Source organism: Lathyrus oleraceus, chromosome 7 (genome assembly GCF_024323335.1).
Source record: "Lathyrus oleraceus cultivar Zhongwan6 chromosome 7, CAAS_Psat_ZW6_1.0, whole genome shotgun sequence".
Taxonomy (NCBI): domain Eukaryota; kingdom Viridiplantae; phylum Streptophyta; class Magnoliopsida; order Fabales; family Fabaceae; genus Lathyrus; species Lathyrus oleraceus.
In genome coordinates this window covers 506,899,571-506,919,779 of record NC_066585.1, presented here as the reverse complement: position 1 = coordinate 506,919,779, position 20,209 = coordinate 506,899,571, and the positions used below count along the sequence as shown (strand labels likewise).

The 20,209-nt window shown below is 34.0% G+C and overlaps 1 protein-coding gene across 1 annotated transcript; it reads left to right on the top strand.

Moving 5' to 3' along the window:
- Positions 1-1,054: 1,054 nt before the first annotated feature.
- Positions 1,055-10,979, top strand: LOC127105970 (SCY1-like protein 2 A). The gene is made up of 14 exons (XM_051043194.1): positions 1,055-1,734; positions 2,229-2,333; positions 2,584-2,694; positions 3,887-4,069; positions 4,572-4,698; positions 5,762-5,823; positions 5,922-6,008; positions 6,416-6,502; positions 7,332-7,445; positions 7,549-7,677; positions 8,665-8,727; positions 9,041-9,202; positions 9,311-9,429; positions 9,556-10,979. Exons 1-14 carry the CDS (start codon positions 1,243-1,245, stop codon positions 10,493-10,495), a joined length of 2,781 nt encoding a protein of 926 aa, XP_050899151.1. The 5' UTR covers positions 1,055-1,242; the 3' UTR covers positions 10,496-10,979.
- The last annotated feature ends 9,230 nt before the right edge of the window (positions 10,980-20,209 follow it).

Sequence of the window (20,209 nt, the reverse complement as noted above, 5' to 3'; positions counted from 1 at the left end):
GAAGATAATCAATTTCACAATGGAGGGAATTTAGTAGAGGATAGAAAGACTACAACCATATTGATCCCTATAAAACTACTCTTGAAGAAATTCATTTTAAACCCTGAGACCATCTCAAAACCTGCAAGAATAACCTTAATACTCAACATATTCTTTAGACTAAGGTCGACCACTATGAAAGTATCATCAACATACTAAAGATGAAATACCACCAACCAAAATGTTCCCACTTAAATTTAGAGTAAAAACCTATATTTTTAGCCCTAGTAACTAGACCACTAAGCCCTTCTACCACAAAAAGGAAAAGGAAATGAGGTAAAGGGTTTCCTTGCTTCAAACCTATTGGATATGATCTCTTGAGTATTACACTCATTAACCAACATTACAAGATTACCAACAAATACACAAACTCTCATCTAATCATCTAAGACATCCACTAATTGCTGAACCCAAATCTGATAAGCATATAATTCATAAAATTTCAATTAATTGAATTATACGCTTTCTCAAAATCCATCTTAAGGATGATGCAATCTCTTTTGAATTTCTTGGCAAAGTCCACCACCTCACTGATAACCACCACTCCATCAACCACCATTTTCTCCTTAAGAAAAACGAATGATTATGAGATATGAACTTGTCCATCACTGACCCAAGTCTAATCGCCAATATTTTAGCCACCTGTTTGTATAAGGATCTCACCAAAAAATAAACCTAAAATCTCTTAAATAAAAATGAGATTTAGCATCGAAGATCAAAATCACAAAATAAAATACAAAACTATGATATAGACATAAAAAAATAAATATAAAATTGACCAAATATTATTTCCAAATCAACTCTAAAACATGTTTCGGAATCTTTAAAAAATATAATAGATTGCTCGTTTATTATAAAATTATTTTATACTGATACTTAAAAATTGAATAATAATTTACGTTTTAAAATACCAACTTTAATTTTTTTTAATAATGAAACCCAACATAATACTAATTATAATTAGAAATAAAAATAAAATAATATAATAATAACAAAAATAATAAAAAAAGAGAAAAACTAAAATGGCGAAGTAAGCATTGGGGTAGAAAAGATGACTTGAAACACGGAGAAACAGAGAAGAAGACAGAGATCCGGGCAAGATCAAACAAACAAGCACACACTGTGAATCTCAGATCAATCTCGAACCTCTCAGCTCTTCTCGATCAATTCCCTTTCTCCATTATCAATCAATCAACAATCACAATGTCGCTCAACATGAAAACCCTAACCCAAGCACTAGCAAAAACCGCAGCAGTAATCGAGAAAAAGGTACAAACAACGGTGCAAGAGGTAACAGGTCCAAAGCCACTTCAAGACTACGAGCTTCTCGATCAGATCGGTTCCGCCGGACCGGGATTAGCCTGGCGGCTTTACTCCGCCCGTGCTCGCGATCCTTCGCGCCAGCATCAGTATCCTGTTGTATGCGTTTGGGTGTTGGATAAACGGGCTTTGTCGGAGGCTCGAATGCGCGCGGGGTTGACGAAAGCCGCCGAGGATTCGTTTTTAGATTTGATTCGGACGGATGCGGGGAAGCTTGTTAGACTTAGGCATCCTGGAATTGTTCATGTTGTTCAGGGACTTGATGAGAATAAGAACGCGATGGCCATGGTGACGGAGCCTTTGTTTGCTTCTGTTGCTAATACGCTTGGGAGTCTTGATAATGTTGCAAATGTTCCTAAGGATCTTAGAGGAATGGTTAGTGTCTTGATCCAATTCAATTCAATTCAATTCAAATTAAATGCAATGCAAATGCCAGTGCTTGCTAAATTTAATTTATTATGTATAAGCATGATTTTAAATCGCAGCCGTGTTGTGATCATTTGATACAGAGAAGCATTGTTATTACGAATAAGAATTGCTTGTTGTCGCCTCTATTATAGTCTCTTTACAATTGTAGCTAGTATAGAATATAGATCATGTGGAAGATTGCACGAATATAGAAAAAAGTGATACAAAATAGAGGTGTGAAATTCCAGTATGTATTACTAGGTAGAAGATTTGTCTTAGAATAAATAGACAAATAGATTGATAGGGAAGATTGGAAACCCTGTTATCATAGACTAAATTGCAGTTCATTACCTTTTTTAAAACCACGTGTATATGCTCAGTGCCGTTCTCATTCCATTGCTAATTTTTTGTATTTTTGTGTGGCTTGTTATGTTATTGTTGTAATTTTTTTTAATTTGCAGGAAATGGGACTGTTGGAGGTGAAGCATGGGTTACTTCAGATGGCGGAATCGTTGGATTTTCTCCACAACCAAGCTCATCTTATTCATCGAGCTATATCTCCTGAGGTGACAACTTTTTTAATTTCTTTTTTTTCCTTTATAATGATCCTTGTAATTAGTTTAATTATTCTTTCCTTCAACTTTTGTCATAAGTTTTTGACAAGTAATAATACCGGTGAAAGTGATTACAATAATAGTTAGAAATGGTATAATCTATGTAAACCGTGTGTCTAAATTTGGAGTTTTCCTTGTAATGATGAGCAACATCTATAAAATTTCAGAGTGGTTCATTGAATACAAATTTTATGCTTTGCAGAATGTTTTTATTACAATGAGCGGAGCCTGGAAACTTGGTGGATTTGGTTTTGCAATCCCTGCTTCGCAGAACCCTGGCGAGTTACCTAATCAGCAAGCCTTCCATTATGCTGTGAGTGGAAACATTTGATATGATTAGGATTTTCTATATCGAGATTGTTTAATTGACTGACATATTGGATGTCTTAAATGCCTTATACTAAGTAGTAAGTATGATGATTTTATATGAAAAACTATACTATAATGATGCAGAAGATTTGGATATTCTTGAAAAATATAGGACAAAAATTCACAAAATATAATATACTCATCTAATTTCAATTCTTAAAATACAAATTAAGAACATACTATCTCCATCCCTTTTTGTAATACCATTTGACACTTTTCACATATATTAGGCAAAGTTGGTGGTATAATTAATGTTTACACTTTGTGTATGAATATTACTAAGCAGTCCTTTTTGCATAGGTGTGTTCAATTATGACTTCTCATATCTCAAGACAAATTAGTAGTATTAATAGATGGTATATTTGAGAAATTATAATAAATATATCTTGTAAATTATTAATAGAGCTTGTATCTTGAGACAACTTTTCTTCTTCCAAATGAGGCCTATACTTAGAAACAGAAGTAGTACTTAGACATTGTTATTACTAGTATTTGGTCTTGTTTTGCTTTGAAGTTTCACTTGAATTTCTGGGTAGAATCTAACTAATAGTGATAGCAAGTATGCTGCAAACCTAGATGTGGAAAAGAAACCTATGCAGCACGTTATGCGGCCACAAAATATGCAACAATCTGAAGATCAAAAATACGCGTTCACTTAGGCAAAAAAAAGAAATTTCCACGCTGATGTTGTCATAATCCTGCCAAAGAAATTGAAAATTACTTTCTTCGATTGAAAGGGCCAGAGCCTTGTCAAAAACCTCTTCAACTGTATACTACAGTCTGTCGGCATATCAGATTTAATAATATTTTTTCTCTTCCAAGAAAAGAAGAGGTTGATTTGCTCGTCAATGAATTATCCAAAGTATTAGATACATATCATATATGATACTAGAATGAAATGTAAGGGTGCATTTCATTTGCTTAAAATTGAGGGGCAGAACATGACAAAATTCATTTTCCGTGTTTGCCTTTTAAAGTAGTCATGACATAGAACCATAGAATAAATCTAGAAATGAAATACAACATAGAACTCTAAATTTTGTGACTCATCATAAAACTATTTAATATTTGTATCTCCTTCTAATCCTCAAGAGCTCAAATGATCTGTATCTTATTTCACTATGTCTGTTGAACAGGAATATGACGTTGAAGACTCTATTTTGCCACTTCAGCCATCAATTAATTACACTGCTCCTGAGATGGTGAGGAGCACTGCTTCTTCATCTGGCTGCTATTCTGATATTTTCAGTTTTGGATGCCTTGCCTACCATTTAATTGCTCGCAAGCCTTTGTTTGACTGCCACAACAATGTGAAGATGGTATGTACAAATCCCTTTGTCTTCCTTTTATCTAGACTGGTAATGGTATCTGAAAAAAATGAGCTCGATATCATATAAGAAACTTAAACCAGCAAAAAATGTGGAAAGAGGGTTATTTTGGTCCAGATTGAATCTTGTGTTTTTATACACAAGTTTAATTTCTAGTAAGATATTTTCCATCTGAATTATTTTTTTTTCTGCTTCCGTTACTTGCAATTAGGTTTTCACGTGCTAGCTACTTCACAAGGTTTTCTAGTATAATATATTCGAGGTGTACCATTTTCATTTTGCAGAAGTACTAAAATACCACTATTGTATTAATCAAAGTCAATGCTAACCATATTGAGTATTTGTATTAATGATCAAATACATTTCACTAGTAGGTTTTTACTCTATATATTTAGATAGACAAAAGATGTCTAAAATTTTATTATTTGATAACACTGGGCTATATTATTTCATTAATTAGAAAGTAATAAGTTGTGATTTTTTACTTATGCAGTACATGAATACCTTGACTTACTTATCCAGTGATGCTTTCTCATCTATCCCGTCGGAACTGGTTCCTGACTTGCAAAGGATGCTCTCTTTAAATGAATCTTTCAGGCCAACTGCAATGGATTTTACAGGTAAATATTGCCCGATAAATGAATATATATTCTTCATTCCTTGAATGAAAAAAAAAACAGTCTTGGCACAAGGCTCTGTTTGTGAAGAAGAGGAGGAAAAGAGAGGGCTTCGGAAAAAAGAAGGCTCTGTTTCGTACTAATGTCTTCACTCCTTTTTCACTTTTTTTCATCCTTTGGTGGTGAATTCTTTTATTTTTAAAATGTGCTTCTGGCTCTCTTTTTAAAATTCTACAATAATAAAATTGTATTGGAACTATTGTTAACATAATGGTAAAGTGAGTCAGGAGTCGGGACATTTTTTCTTAAATGTTTGTGAATTACCGCGAACAGCTTTACTTGACTTTTAAAGATTATTTTAAGCAAAATAAACTGGGCTAATAACCCTACTGAATCAATTTCATTTCTACATCTTCATCATTCAGAAAAAAACATAGCTTCCAAGTCAAACTCATCTATAGACAACTATGCTAATTCAAGAAGCGGTCACCACCATCAAATGTGTCATGTACATCTCTACTAATACTCCACAATCACGTCTCAGATTTTTTAACTTCCTCAGAATGGATAAAGGAGTATGTAGTTTGATTCCACTCACAACATGGTCAACAACAACAACCAAGCCTATGTATCATGTATATCTCTACTAATACCCCACAACCACGTCTCTAATTTTTTAACTTCCTCAGAATGTATAAAGGAGTATGTAGTTTGATTCCAATCACAACATGGTCAACAACAACCAAGCCTTATCCAACTTGGTGTGGTCGGTTACACAGATCAAACGATGCCATAATGCTCTATTATATATCAAATCTTTATCCTGACAATTCACTTCAATGTTTTTCTTCATAGTTTAGTTTCTCCTATGATGTAGAACAAGACTATGCAAAAAGCTTTAAAACAAGTATTTTTTCCCGTCTTATCTGAGAGTATCGAAGAACATTATGCAGAGGAATTATGTTCAAAGGGGAAATAATACAGAAGGAAAACTAGTCCTAAAATAATATCATTTACTACCTTTATTATGATTATCTTTACAGGATATATGTCCCTCGTTTTGCAGGTTCACAGTTTTTTCGAAATGACACTAGGTTACGTGCTCTGCGCTTCTTGGACCACATGCTTGTAAGAGTTTCAAGTTTAGCTTGTTAGCATCACAAAATTGATAACATGCAGAGTATTTAGATGATAATTTCTTAATGACGTGACTTATTTTCCTTCAGGAAAGAGATAACATGCAGAAGTCAGAGTTCTTAAAAGCCTTGTCAGATATGTGGAAAGATTTTGATTCCCGTGTATTGCGATACAAGGTATGATGTTTGGGAGTTAGCATCGTCTCCATTCCCTCTATTTCTTCAGAGAAATGGAGAAGATCCTAACCCATCGTTTGGTCATGTAATATATTTTTTCATTTACTATTGTAAATCAATTTTATGTTGGTTCTCTTTCTCGTATATATTTCACCACACTCTTGATCCATCGATCACTTGGTAATGTGTCCTATGACTTCGTTGATTTTGGGTTTGACATAAGCTGAGTATGTGAATAATTGCATTTTGAAATATGTCAAATATGTTTAACTCATCTTGTTTTTTCTTAATATATGTAATTAAATTACATTTGTTTCTTTACTCCTGACATCTATTAAATTTATAGAATTATGAGTTTTATTCTCTTTTGTCATGGATGTAATCTCGACAAAATAAATTCCATGCAGGTCCTTCCACCACTTTGTGCAGAACTTAGGAATGTAGTGATACAGCCAATGATTCTACCAATGGTTCTAACCATTGCGGAGTCTCAGGTACTATTCTCTCTTTCTTTTCATTACTTCGATAAAGTTCCTATATTCCTATATTAGTCATAATGGTAGTATTGACAACAATGTTAATCAAACACCAATGCATCGAGAAATATTCTTTTGTAGAGTGAATATTTTAGAGTCCACCATTGTGTTGAAAATATAGATGATACATGCGATGCTCAGAAAATTCCATATTAATCTAAAATTTGTGCCCATTCTATCAATACATTTTAAATCGAGGAATAGTGTGCTCTATAAAACAAAGCTAAATATCAACCGCTTTATTACAAATAATTCAATGGTCTATATTCTTGAAATTATTCTCCTTAAGCTCAGCATGTTGATCGCCATTTAGTAGCGGCTATAAGTGCCTTATTGTAAAGGAGAAGCTTTTTGTTGCTCCTGAGTTCTTGTCGCTACACACTTCATGGGTGAAGTATAGTTGGATGCACCAGACCAAAGCAGCTTCTATTTTATGTGGAGCCATATTTCCTGTTTTAACAGCAATGGATCCAACTTTATCAAGTTAGCTATATACAAATATGAATTGTTAGGTCCATTGAAACCTACAAACCAGATGGCATACTGTCCAGCAAGCTAAACAGCAAAGCAAGAATATATATAGAAAGTAGTAATACAAAGATCACAGGCATCCTAATTAATTACCATAACTACAAGTTTATGGTTAGCTTTAGCCTATATATAATGAACCTAGGCATTATTTGCACACATTCCAACAATTAGTTAAAGAATACTCTGGGTTCATATTGTTTTTTAATAAAAAGAGATTCATAAAGATGAAGCAAACAAAAGTTAAGTTTCTTTTCAGGACAAGAATGATTTTGAGCAATCAACACTTCCAGCCCTTGTCCCTGTCTTAAGCACTGCTTCTGGTGACACAATGCTACTGCTTCTGAAGCATGCTGAGCTAATAATAAACAAGGTATTTTTGAGTTTAAATGTGGTTCCTTTATTTTGAAGATTGAAAAATCGTCGAGTCTAGTGACTATATTTGTATTAACTTATGCCATTCTTTGTTCTATTAGACTACTCAAGAACATTTAATTTCACATGTTCTTCCAATGATTGTTCGGGCCTACGATGATAATGATGCACGTTTACAAGAAGAGGTCCTGAAAAAGTCTGTATCCCTCGCCAAACAACTTGATTCCCAGGTGAATGATATACTCCTATCATACAGGACTTCTATGTTTTTGAGCATGTTTTCTAAGTTTCATTGTTTCATGTTTTTTAGGGACTGTTCAATCTTTAGCATTTAGACAATGAATAGGGAATAAATAAATAAATACTAACAGTGCATTACGAGAGTAAAAATAAGATGTTATTCAACTACAATAAAAATTAGTCAACAAAAAAAAAAAGAAAAAAAGAAAAAAAACTACAGTAAGTTAATTATGCACTTATCGGTATCACTAATTAGTACAAGCATAAATCTAATCCCAATACTAGTGAAATTAGTATCCCTAATAAAATCTTCCAACTCCTCCCTCAAGTTTAAGCTTTTCAAACCATAAGCTTGCTATTGCAAGTAGCAAATCCATAAAAAAAAACAGGCAATGAGGACTCTTCCTGAATCACAAATCTTGGTTATGCCTTGGGTGGATAGCTCCTTAAAGGGTCCTCAGTTACTTTGGCACACGCCTCAAGTAAATGCCATAAGTTTATGGAATCTTGACCTTTCTCTTTAATGACCTAAACTTCTAAAATAATTTCCAAAACACTGAGTTGAGCATTATACCCCCAGTAATGACCAAGGGTATTCAAAACACCAAGTCGGGCGTCCCATACCACCCAGTAACACAAATAAGGGTCCTTTACTAGTGCCACATCTCTTCAATCTGCAAAGCATCATTGACAGAATAAAGAAACCTAGAGCAATAATCGGCACACACAAAATTACTTCCAAAACTTAAGAGAGAGCAAATTAGAGGCAGATCAACATGTCCGTAAAGTTTATTTGTTACCCTGTCTTATCATTCCCTTAGGCTTATATTATCATATAACCCTAGTAATGTATAGCCCAATATCAGATGACCCTTGGACACTTTTTCACTCAAGTTCACTTTAAATGTCTGGTCCTCTGTTCTCTGATATTAAAACATCAACTTCTATGAAGTTTCTAATACTTTTCTTTCTTTCAGCTGGTGAAACAAGTGATTTTACCCCGTGTTCATGGACTAGCACTCAAAACAACGGTTGCCGCGGTATGTTATTTTGTTTTTGAACATTTACTTTTTGGTTCAAATGCCTCAGTCATTGTATATTTGGTGTATTTTTAGCACACATACCTAATTTTGGCAAATTAATTAGATCTTTATTCTCCATGTTATTTATTTAATTGAAAGGAAATCTTATCGGTTTTTAAAGTTACATCTCTACTCTTTATTCTAGCTTGTGTGCACGTGTGCTCTTTTTTTCTTTGACGCATGCTCTTTTTTTCTTTGACGCGTGCTTTTAGTTTCAACGTATACGTAGTGGGTAAATTTTTAGTCTATAACTGTCTCTTTGGTTTGACAGGTTAGAGTCAATGCGTTGCTGTGCCTAGGAGAAATGGTTAACCGACTTGATAAACATGCTGTCCTGGAAATCTTGCAAACTATTCAGCGCTGTACTGCTGTTGACCATTCTCCTCCAACCCTTATGTGTACCCTTGGGGTTGCAAATTCTATTTTTAAGCAGGTAATCACAATAGCAGCCTGAATTATGAACTGCTGTTTAGGTTATTGACTGTTGTGATCAGCAATAGTTAGGGTTTCACCCTAATCTTATTTGATTTCTCTTGTTCAGTATGGAGTAGAATATGTTGCTGAACATGTTCTTCCATTGCTTATGCCACTCCTGACTGCTCAACAACTCAATGTTCAACAGTTTGCCAAATATATGCTTTTTGTCAAGAATATTCTCCAGTAATATTTTTTCCTTCAAAATATTTGTCATCCTCTAATTTTGTCATTTGGTTCGTCTTGCTTTCTCCTTAATCTCTGATAAGCTTCTCTTTGAATTTCTTTCTAAACTTTCCATGCTTCATGCAGGAAGATAGAAGAGAAGCGGGGAGTTGTTGTGACTGATTCTGGACTCCCAGAGGTAAAATCATCTCCTGCAGTGAATGGCCTTCAGGTTGATGCTCCGAGGACAATCAACAGCACTATTGCTACTCCAACAAAAAGCGGCTCCTCTTGGGACGCAGATTGGGGTCCCAAAACATCGAGAACCACCAATTATGTTAATAATCCTACTAATACATCTAGTCAGTCAGTGATAGGAAACCCCGTGGGTCAAGTAGCATCTTTACAAAATCATTCGGCCTTATCTGGTGTGTCTAATCAACAGACAGCCAAATCATGTCCTTCAGTAGATTTAGAGTGGCCGCCCCGTGCATCTTCAGGTGTTACCTCACAATTTGGTGAAAGGCAAACAGTTGCAGTAGGAACCTCATCCACATCTAATCATGAAGATGATGATCCTTTTGCTGACTGGCCTCCGCGCCCTAGTGGCTCATTATCTGGTGGATTTGGAAATCCCAACAATGGTACTTCAGGAATGCCACTAAATAAATTAGGGCATAATTCAATGACAAGCAATTCAAGCAATCTTCAAGCCAGCAACAATTGGTCTGTCAACTCCCAAAGTTCTGTGGAGTCTATCAGTTTGAACCCAAGGAATGCTAGTTCATCTATTAGTAACCCGAATAATGGCTTTCAACCTCAGAGTCCTCTTGGGCTCCTAAAACAAAGTCAGGCCTTTCCAGCATCGAATGTTATTTCGTCATCATACAATAACGTAAAACCAGTTGATCTTGGATCAATATTTTCTTCCAACAAGAATGAACAAATTGCACCTAGACTTGCCCCACCCCCTTCAACCACAGTGGGTAGAGGGCGGGGAAGAGGAAGGGGTGCTACTTCAACCAAACAGTCCTCTCATACAAAGTCAAGCACTGAGCAGCCACCCCTTTTGGATTTGTTGGGGTAACTTGCTTCTGTTATTGTTCTCTTAGATTGTATATCTATGCAACATTCGGTGTTGAATGCTCAGAGACATTGCTATAAAGGAGGAAATTGCGGAAAATCTTGCCACGCAACATCTGCTGTAAGAGACTATGTAAAGGTTTTGTTGTATGTTGCTTAGTCTATATATAGTGATCTTGCAAAAATTTGGATTATTATTTTAAATTTTTTGGTCGCAGTATATGTCTTGCTATATTCTTAGGGTGTCAGGCAAATTGTATTCAGAAAAGTCCTGATTACTGCGACTGGGTTGAAAATAATAAAAGTAAGTTTCTTAAACGAGAATGATTTGGGTTCCATTATGTATGATTTGGTTAATGGTGGTATGATAGTTTTAGTTGTAATTTGTAAGGGCTTATATTCTATCATTTCTCAGACGTGGAATCAGCACTTGTAAGTGAAATAAGTTTGCAGTCTGTTATCTTTTTAATATATAGTAATTTTTTAAACTGTAGCTGAGTATTTTTCTGTGTGAAATATGTGAAATAATTAATACATTGTTAGCATTGAGTTTAGGGAATTTCTTAGTGCACCATGTATATTATTAGCACATCTCGTAAAAATACAATGGTGATACATCCATCTTCGAACGCATTCCAAACACATACATCCAAAGTTGATTGAATAATGCCTCCAAGTTTGTGTGTATTTCAAAATGTATATATTAGACATCATTAATATTAATACAAGATAATATATAACACATTGGTGAGTAAAAATTAAAATGAATTGAAATATTTGTTGTCGGTTAAATCTATATCTATGGGTAGTGCATCATTTCACAAAATGGTCCGGCCAAGTCTCTCAGAGTGCAACTTTCTTTAGATGTGTTTTGTATGATGTTAAAATTAGGATAGTTTAGCATATATGTATATTGAATGATATCCTCTAAATCTCTATGTGCATCTTAGTATTAGGAAGCATAAAAGTATTTGAAAACTATCTGGGCAAGGTCTCATGCATCAAACATACATGACAAATCAATTTTTGTGAAAAATAGCAATACAGGTCGACACATAGAATTATAGGTCGACATATGGAAAAAATTTCTTGGCTATATGTCGACACATGAAGTCTATAGGTCGAAATATATGTTGCTATATTAAAGTCTGTGACCTCTGTTTCATGTGCTGAAGTCTTCAGGTTGACACATAGGGAGCACATAAGTGTCATAAGTCGACACATGACCTTGGACAGGTCGACCTATGCATCGAACAAGTCGACACATAACTTGTATAGGTCGACCTATCCGATACTTTTCTTCAAAAGATCATATTTTTCTATTCTCCTTTGCATTTTCTTTTTCCTTAAGTCATCCATGCTGCATGTATATAAATGCTCTATATATGCATCATTCTCTAGTAAAGTTTCTAGAGTGAGTAAAACTTACCTGAATCCAGAATTTCAAAGCATATCATCATCTTCAATTCAATATATACATACACACAATCAAACTATAAATAATAATTTTTTGATTGGGTGCCATATAAATTAGGATTGATAACGTCCAATTAGGTTTGTTGTACCGAGAATATTGAGTTGAGATCTTTGATGGATTCAAATAAGAAAACCGATTTGGAGTTTTCCTTCAAGATCTTTAGGGTTTGAAGGATTTTGTCAAGATTGTGCAATTCGAATCCGATCGAGTGAAAACCTTGAGACTAGGTGTGTCGGCAAGGGAGTAACGTGAAACAGTAGATCGTATTGACAAATCTTGGGTTCAATAAGTGTGTGTTTGAGATTAATTCAGTCGGGTGAAAGCGTTAAGACAAGGAGGTTGTGCAAGAAAGTAGCAATAATAGGTGAATTGAAGCGACATTGTTGGTGACTTGATGAAGCTTTGATCAAGGTTTTTGGAGGTGCTAGAGTCAAGAACAAACACATGGTTTATGAGATTTTATTTCTCATCTCTTGTATTGATACTTTCGCAATGTAAGATTTATTATATTAGTATCTAAATTCGAATTCGAATTGAGGACAGTCATACCCATAACGAGGTCGATTGGGGAATTTCCTAAACAAATCCTTGCGTACTCTCTCTCTCTCTCTCTCTCTCTCTTTCTTTCTCTCTTCTCTCTCTCTCTCTCTCTCTCTATATATATATATATATATATATATATATATATATATATATATATATATATATTATTTTTCAGTTCAAAAATTGTTAATTACTTTGATATCTTGATCAACATTGTTTGGATAATAACTTTTGAATTCTTTGTTAAATCATGTTGTTATAGTAATCACTTACCATTTGGCAGTGATTGTTTTTTTAAGAACTACAAACACTACACTAATATCCAAACATTGTTGATTGCATGCAAAGCGTTTGACGAATTGTGTCAACTAGTCTTTAGTGTGTTGTTGTTATTGGAGATAAATCGTTACTATAATGGAGTATTCAATTTAGTACTTGAAGGATTGATAAATCAACTTGTGAATTATTATCATATGATTGGTACTCATACGTATATTCAAGCTTTTCAATAGAAGGTTCAGTTAGACGATTTTGAATTCGAAAAATATTTTAAACTTGCTTCCGTGCCATAAAATTTTTTAAATCGAAGTTTTCAATAAATTTTTAATTTGAGATATATTCACCCCCCTCTAGATCTAGGTCTATCGTCTAACAAGTGGTATCACAAGCTCTAGTTGTTACCGGTCTTAAGATTTGCTTATTAGATAATGACTACCAAACTTTAAACGACTTATAATAGAGCATCTAATTTCACCGACGAAAAGTATGGCTACTGGAAAGCCTGTATGCGTATCCATATCAACTCCGTTGATAAAGGTGTATGGGACGTCATCGCCAATGCTCCTAATCAAATTACAATGACCAATGGTGAATGTGTCATCATACAAAAATCGGAAAATCAATGGAATGATAACGATAAGTTATGGTCTAATGATTGGAAAGCACAAAATATTCTCATATCCGCATTAGGTGTTGATGAGTATTATCATGTCTCTCATTGTGAAACCTCCAAAGCTATGTGTGACGCATTAGAAGTTTTCCATGAGGGAACTAATGAAGTCAAATAAACTAGGATTAATACTTTGAATCAAGAGTTTAAACTCTTTCATATGAAGCATGGTGAAACCATTGCTGACATACAAAATATATTCACACATCTTATTGATAGATTGAATGCTCTAGGTAATCCTATCTCCAATGCTATTGCTACTAACAAGGTTTTAAGATGTCTTAATAGGGAATGAAAATCCAAGGTCACCGTTATCAAAGAGGCGAATGATCTTAAAGCACTTGATCTTACTAATTTGTTTGGTAAATTGGAAGAACATGAGCAAGAATTAACTTTCTTGGAAAAACATGAAAAATAATATTAAAAGATGATGAAGAAAGAGAAAGGTAAAGACAAGGTGGAGGAGAAGAAGTCCATTGCTCTAAAGACTTCTAGTTTCAAGTCCTCAAAGAATGAGCCTAGTGAGTATGAAGAAAAGGATGATAAGATCTCAAATGATGATGATGTTGGACTGTTTGTCAATAGATACCAAAGGTATATTTGAAAGAACAAGGTCAAGCACTCCGAAGGAAACTTAGCAAAATTTAGAAGGGAGTCAAAGTCTTCAAAAGATGGTGAGAATAGGAAAGGTAAATTTAGAATCTCTTGTTATAATTGTGGTAAAATTGGTCATTATAGACCGGAATGTCCCATGATTAAGAAAGAAAAAGAAAGAGGGCATCACAAGAAGCCTAGTAAATCTAGAAAAGCTTATGTAGCTTGTGAGACTGCAAGTGATTCCTCAAGCGATGAAAGCTCCACTTCAAGTGTAGAATCGGCCCAGATTTGTCTTATGGCTAATGGAAGGAAGAAGAAACAAGTAAGTCCTTCTAAACTTGAGCTTACTAGTGACTTATCTTATTCTCAATTGCAAGACACTTTTGATAATCTTCATAGAGAAGCATTAAATGCTTTTAAGAAATTAGCTTCACATGAAAATATATTTTTGTAATTAGAAGCTAAAGTATTAGAATCCGAAAGGAAGTTGGAAGCTATTAAGAGATCTATGATAGATATTCAAAGTGACAAGAATATGTCTGAAGAACCTTCTAGATTAAGTTGTGAATTTTGTCATAATTGGCAAAAAGAGATAAATGCTATTCAAGTCAAATTAGACACAACTTTACAACCTAAAAATGAATTTTCTATTGATCCTTCTAAGTATGAAAGATATTTGAATCATTTATACAAAAAGCATAAAAATTTCAAAAAGGATTTGAATGGTAAAAGCATAACTCATCATAATATGTTGTCATTATTGTTGCAAAAAGGGTCATACCATTGAAAAGTGCAAATTTATGAAGATGTTAGTTCCTAAAGTAGTCTCTCAATGGTTGCCTAAATGCAACCTTGATTCCACTCACTTCCAAGGACCCAATGAAAACTGGGTACCTATTTCCTTTATTTAATTCTGCAGGTTTAATGTCTTGAATCTACCGAAAAGATGTGGTATCTTGATAGTGGATGTTCAAGACATATGACGGATGACATATTTCTTTTCATTGATTTGTGCCAAAGAAAAAGGGATTCGTCACTTATGGAGATAACAACAAAGGAGCTATTCTTGGAAAAGTTAGTGTAGGTAATTCCTCATATACTACTATCTCCAATGTAATGCTTGATGATGGTCTTAAACACAACCTTCTTAGCATTAGCCAACTTCATGACAAGGGTTTTAAAGTCACTTTCACTAACATGTGTTGTTTATTTGAGCATAATGAGAAGAAAAGTTGTGTGTTTAAAGGCTTGAGAGTCAATAAAACTTATATGCTAAATTTAGATGACGTGTCCTTGGTTGGTACTAAGTGCCTTACTATCATGAGTGAAAACTCTTGGTTGTGACATATGCGCTTAGCTCACATTAACTTTGACTTACTAAACAAGGTAACCTCAAAGGATCTAGTCATTGGTATTCCCAAAATAAAGTTCACAAAAGATCACCCATGTGAAGCATGTCAAATGGGGAAGCAAACATATGTCTCTTTTAAATAAAAAATGTTGTTCCAACATCTAGACCTCTCGGACTTCTTCATATGGACCTCTTTGGTCCTTCTAGGACCAAAAACTTAGGTAAAACTATTATGACTTTGTTATAGTTGATGACTATTCTGGATTTTGATGGGTTATGTTTTGTCTAGTAAAGATGAGACCTATCCGACTTTCGAATAATTTGCTAGATTGTTCCAAAATAAAATGAATTTGAAAATTGTTTCCATTCAAGGTGATCATGGATGAGATTTTGAAAATATTCTTTTTGAAAAATATTGTGAGAAACATGGTATTGAGCATAACTTCTCGGCTCCTAGAACTCCATAGTAAAATGGGGTTGTGGAGCGTAAAAACCGAGTTTTAGAGGAGTTAGCGAGGACAATGCTTAATGAAGGTGATTTACCAAAGTACTTATCGGCCGATGCTATTAGCACGGCGTGTTATGTTTTGAATAGGATATTGATACGTCCTATTCTAAACAAAAACCCCTATGAATTACTTAGAGGTAGAAAACCTAATGTTTCTCACCTTCATGTATTTGGATGTAAATGTTTTATTTTAAACAATGGAAAAGACAATCTAGGTAAATTCGACGATAAAGCCGATGAGGGTATCTTCCTCGGATACTCACAATCTAGCAAGACATATAAGGTCTATAGAAAGAGGCTACTTTGAAGAGTCCGTTCATGTTTCTTTTGATGAGTATTTTCCAAAATATATTGGGAAGGGTATGCCTTTTCATGATATAGATGTGGCTTTGCATGACATTCTCAATGAATCCGATGAAGGGATTAATCAAATTCAAACAAATGAAAATTAGAAAGTAGAAGATAATGATCACGAAGAGGAAAAAGAGGAGAGTCTAGCTGCAGTAGACAACCTTCCTTTGTCTTGAAGAACATCCAAAGATCACCCTATTGATAATATTCTTGGAGATATCACAAGAGGCGTGACAACACACTCTAAGATAAGTAACTTTTGTTATCACTTCGCTTTTGTGTCACAGATTGAGCCTAAAAATGCTAAAGATGAATTACTTTATGAGCATTGGCTCATTGCAATGCAAGATGAGCTAAATCAATTTAAAAGGAATGATGTTTGGGACCTTGTCCCGCGTCCAAAACATCATCAAGTAATAGGCACAAGATGGGTTTTTAGGAACAAACTTGACAAAAATGGAGTGATAACCCGAAATAAGGCTCAGTTAGTCGCTCAAGGATATAACCAAGTGAAGGGGCCATAGGCCTTTTTCTTGCCTTTGCTTGCTCTAAGAACCTCAAATTATTTCAAATGGATGTGAAAAGTGCATTTCTAAATGATTATATTAATGAAGAGGTGTATGTTGCTCAACCTCCCGATTTTGAAAATCACGAGTATCCCAATCATGTTTTCAAATTAAAACGCGCTTTGTACGGTCTCAAACAAGCACCTAGGGCTTGGTATGAGTGACTAAGCAAATTTTTGATTAATCAAGGGTACTTAAGGGGAAAGGTTGACACTACTCTTTTTATTAAGCTTCATGGAAATGATACTCTTCTTGTACAAGTATATATTGATGACATTATCTTTGGATCTACTAATATGAAACTTGTCAAAGAATTTTCTAAGCTTATGCAGCACAAGTTTGAAATGAGCCTTATAGATGCTAAATTACTTCCTAGGGCTTCAAATCAAACAACTAAATGAAGGCACATTTGTTTGTCAAACCAAGTATTACAAGGACTTGCTAAAGAGATTTGGCAGGTTGATGCAAAGTCGATTGACATTGCGATGACTACGAACGGTAACTTGGAAAGGAACGAAAAGTGTAAGGATGTGGAAGTGAAGAAATATAGCGGTATGATAGGTTCTCTTCTATATCTCACTGCATCTAGGCTAAATATTATGTTTAGTGTCTGTATGTGTGCCTGATATCAATCAACCCCTAAGGAATCTCATCTCAAAGTTGTTAAACGTATTTTTAGGTATCTTCACGGTACTTTGAATTATGGGCTTTGGTATTCCAAAAGGAGTGATTGTAGCTTAGTTGGTTACGATGATTCCGATTTTTCTAGTTGCAAGTCGGATAGGAAAAGCACCAGTGAGATTTGTCACATATTTTCAAATTCCTTAGTTAGTTGGCATAGCAAGAAACAAGTTTCAGTTGCTTTGTCAACTTCCGAGGCGGAATACTTAGCAGCCGGTAGTTGTTGTGCTCAAATCTCATGCTTAAGCAAAAATTACTTGATTTTGATATAAAACTAAGTTGTATTCCAATTTTGCACGACAACACTAACCTAAATAAGAACCTTATGCTACATTCTCATCATCACTTCCTACACGACCATGTTGAAAAAGGCGACGTCATTTTTGAGCATGTTGATAGTAAAAATCAACTAGCCGATATTTTTATAAAACCACTTGTGACTGAACCCTTCTTTAACATTCGAAGGGAGTTAGGAATTCTTGACATCTCAACACTTGCCTAAATGTTATGTTAATGCACTTTGAATATATCTTGTCTATCTAACATTTCTTGACAAGCATACTTCATAAGAGTGCATTCCTCATCATTTCACAAGCAAGGTACTATCGTTTCATTTTCCGTTTTTGTGTATTAGATTTTTCTTTTCACATGTTGTTTATGGTTCATATGATTGGTGTTCTTGACATATACGATAGTTCATGTATGACCACTTCCAACCGTGTTCAATTGATGCATGTCAATTCATATGCTTATAGTGACATTATGCTATCTTCATTCTCCTTGAAATATAGTAATTGATGCATCAGTTTGTTATCTATTTTTCTCATGATTTATGATTGAACATGTTACATTGTTTACAATATCCTTGATTGTGTGTCATTGTTATATTTCCTCTATGTTTTTGGTTTGTGTGGTGGGACTTTGTTTATTACCTTGCTAGAGCACATGCGTGTGCATCATTTCGGGAGCACCAAAGGTGTATGTCACAATGTCGTTTTTTATAGCATGTCAATTATTTTGTGTTTATTTTGTATAATTCATTTTTTATGATTGTGTTGTGTTTATGTGGCATAAGTTGTGACAATTTGTTCTATTATTGCATTATTGTCTTGTATTTATGTTTAAGTACTTCTTTTTAATATGCAAATCATTTAAGATAAAACTTTCCTATTATATATATATATATATATATATATATATATATATATATATATATATATATATATATATATATATATATATATATATATATATATATATATATATATATATATATATATATATATATATATATATATATATATATATATATATATATATATATATATATATATCATTTATTTTTTGGCTCACAAATTGCTAATTACTTTAATCTCTTGATCAATATTGTTTGGATAATAACTTTTGAATTCTTTGTTAAATTGTGTTGTTGTAGTAATCACTTACCATTTGGTAGTGATTGGTTTTTTAAGAACTACAAACACTATACTAATATTCAAACTTTGTTGATTGCACGTAAAGTGTTTGACGAATTGTGTCAACTAGTCTTTAGTGTGTTGTTGTCACTGGAGATAGATCGTTAATATAGTAGAGTATTAAATTTAGTGCTTGAAGGATTGATAAATCAACTTGTGAATTATTATCGTACCATTGGTACTCATACGCATATCCGAGCTTTTCAATAGAAGGTTCGGTTAGACGATTTTGGATTCGGGAAATATTTTAAACTTGCTTTCCGCGCGATAAAATTTTCTAAATCAAAGTTTTGAATAAATTTTTAATTTGGGATCTATTCACCCCCTCTATATCTAGGCATATCGTCTAACAGTCTCGACTTTTGTTGTTGAAATAGCTGTCCATTCCGGTGATGTAAGTGGTATAAGGCATCTTGCTTTCAAATAAATTTGAACAAAATGTGGCGTTTTTGAAAGCCATTCAATACTCATAATACGATCATTTGGATTTTGAGGTGGGGTGGTGCACAATGGAAAAAATGTATAAGAGAAATTGTATCTTGTAAGATCAATACACATTCTATCATACACACTTTCTATGTGATGACCCATTTCAGGGAAACACATCCATTTATCCTTTGATGTCGGTCTACCCATGCAAGGAACAATAGAGTCATAAATTGCATGGTTATGTATACCACATATCACATTAAGTATCCATTTGTCATTTGCCAACAGATAACCACACAACTTAAAGAGAGACTCACACTTTCTTGAACCGATGCCATCTCGTTTGAAATTCTGGAGATACGCACATCTTCTATCCTAACCATTATCGGACCTTCCGATTACAGCACAAACCCCAATTTGGATGCCTCCATACGAATCCATTGAAGTATGTGATCACGAAATTCAAACTCTTGTTCATTTTTAAATTGGTTGTCAACATTTACCTCCTTCACAACAACATGTTTGGCATTCAGAGACACAATAGGTTTAAGCAAAACACCGGGCTGCACCATACCTAATGAACAATAACATAAAATACTAAAAAACAGCTAAGACTGAAAACAGAGAGTTGGGAAATGAAAACAAATAGACTATGGAAATGCATTTTTGTAAGAATTCATACAGAATCCAGAAATACATTTTCGGATTCAACATACATTTTTTTCATCTTCAAAATAAGATTAATGTGAGCATTATAATTTGAAATAAATGATCTTTACTTTGAATTCCAG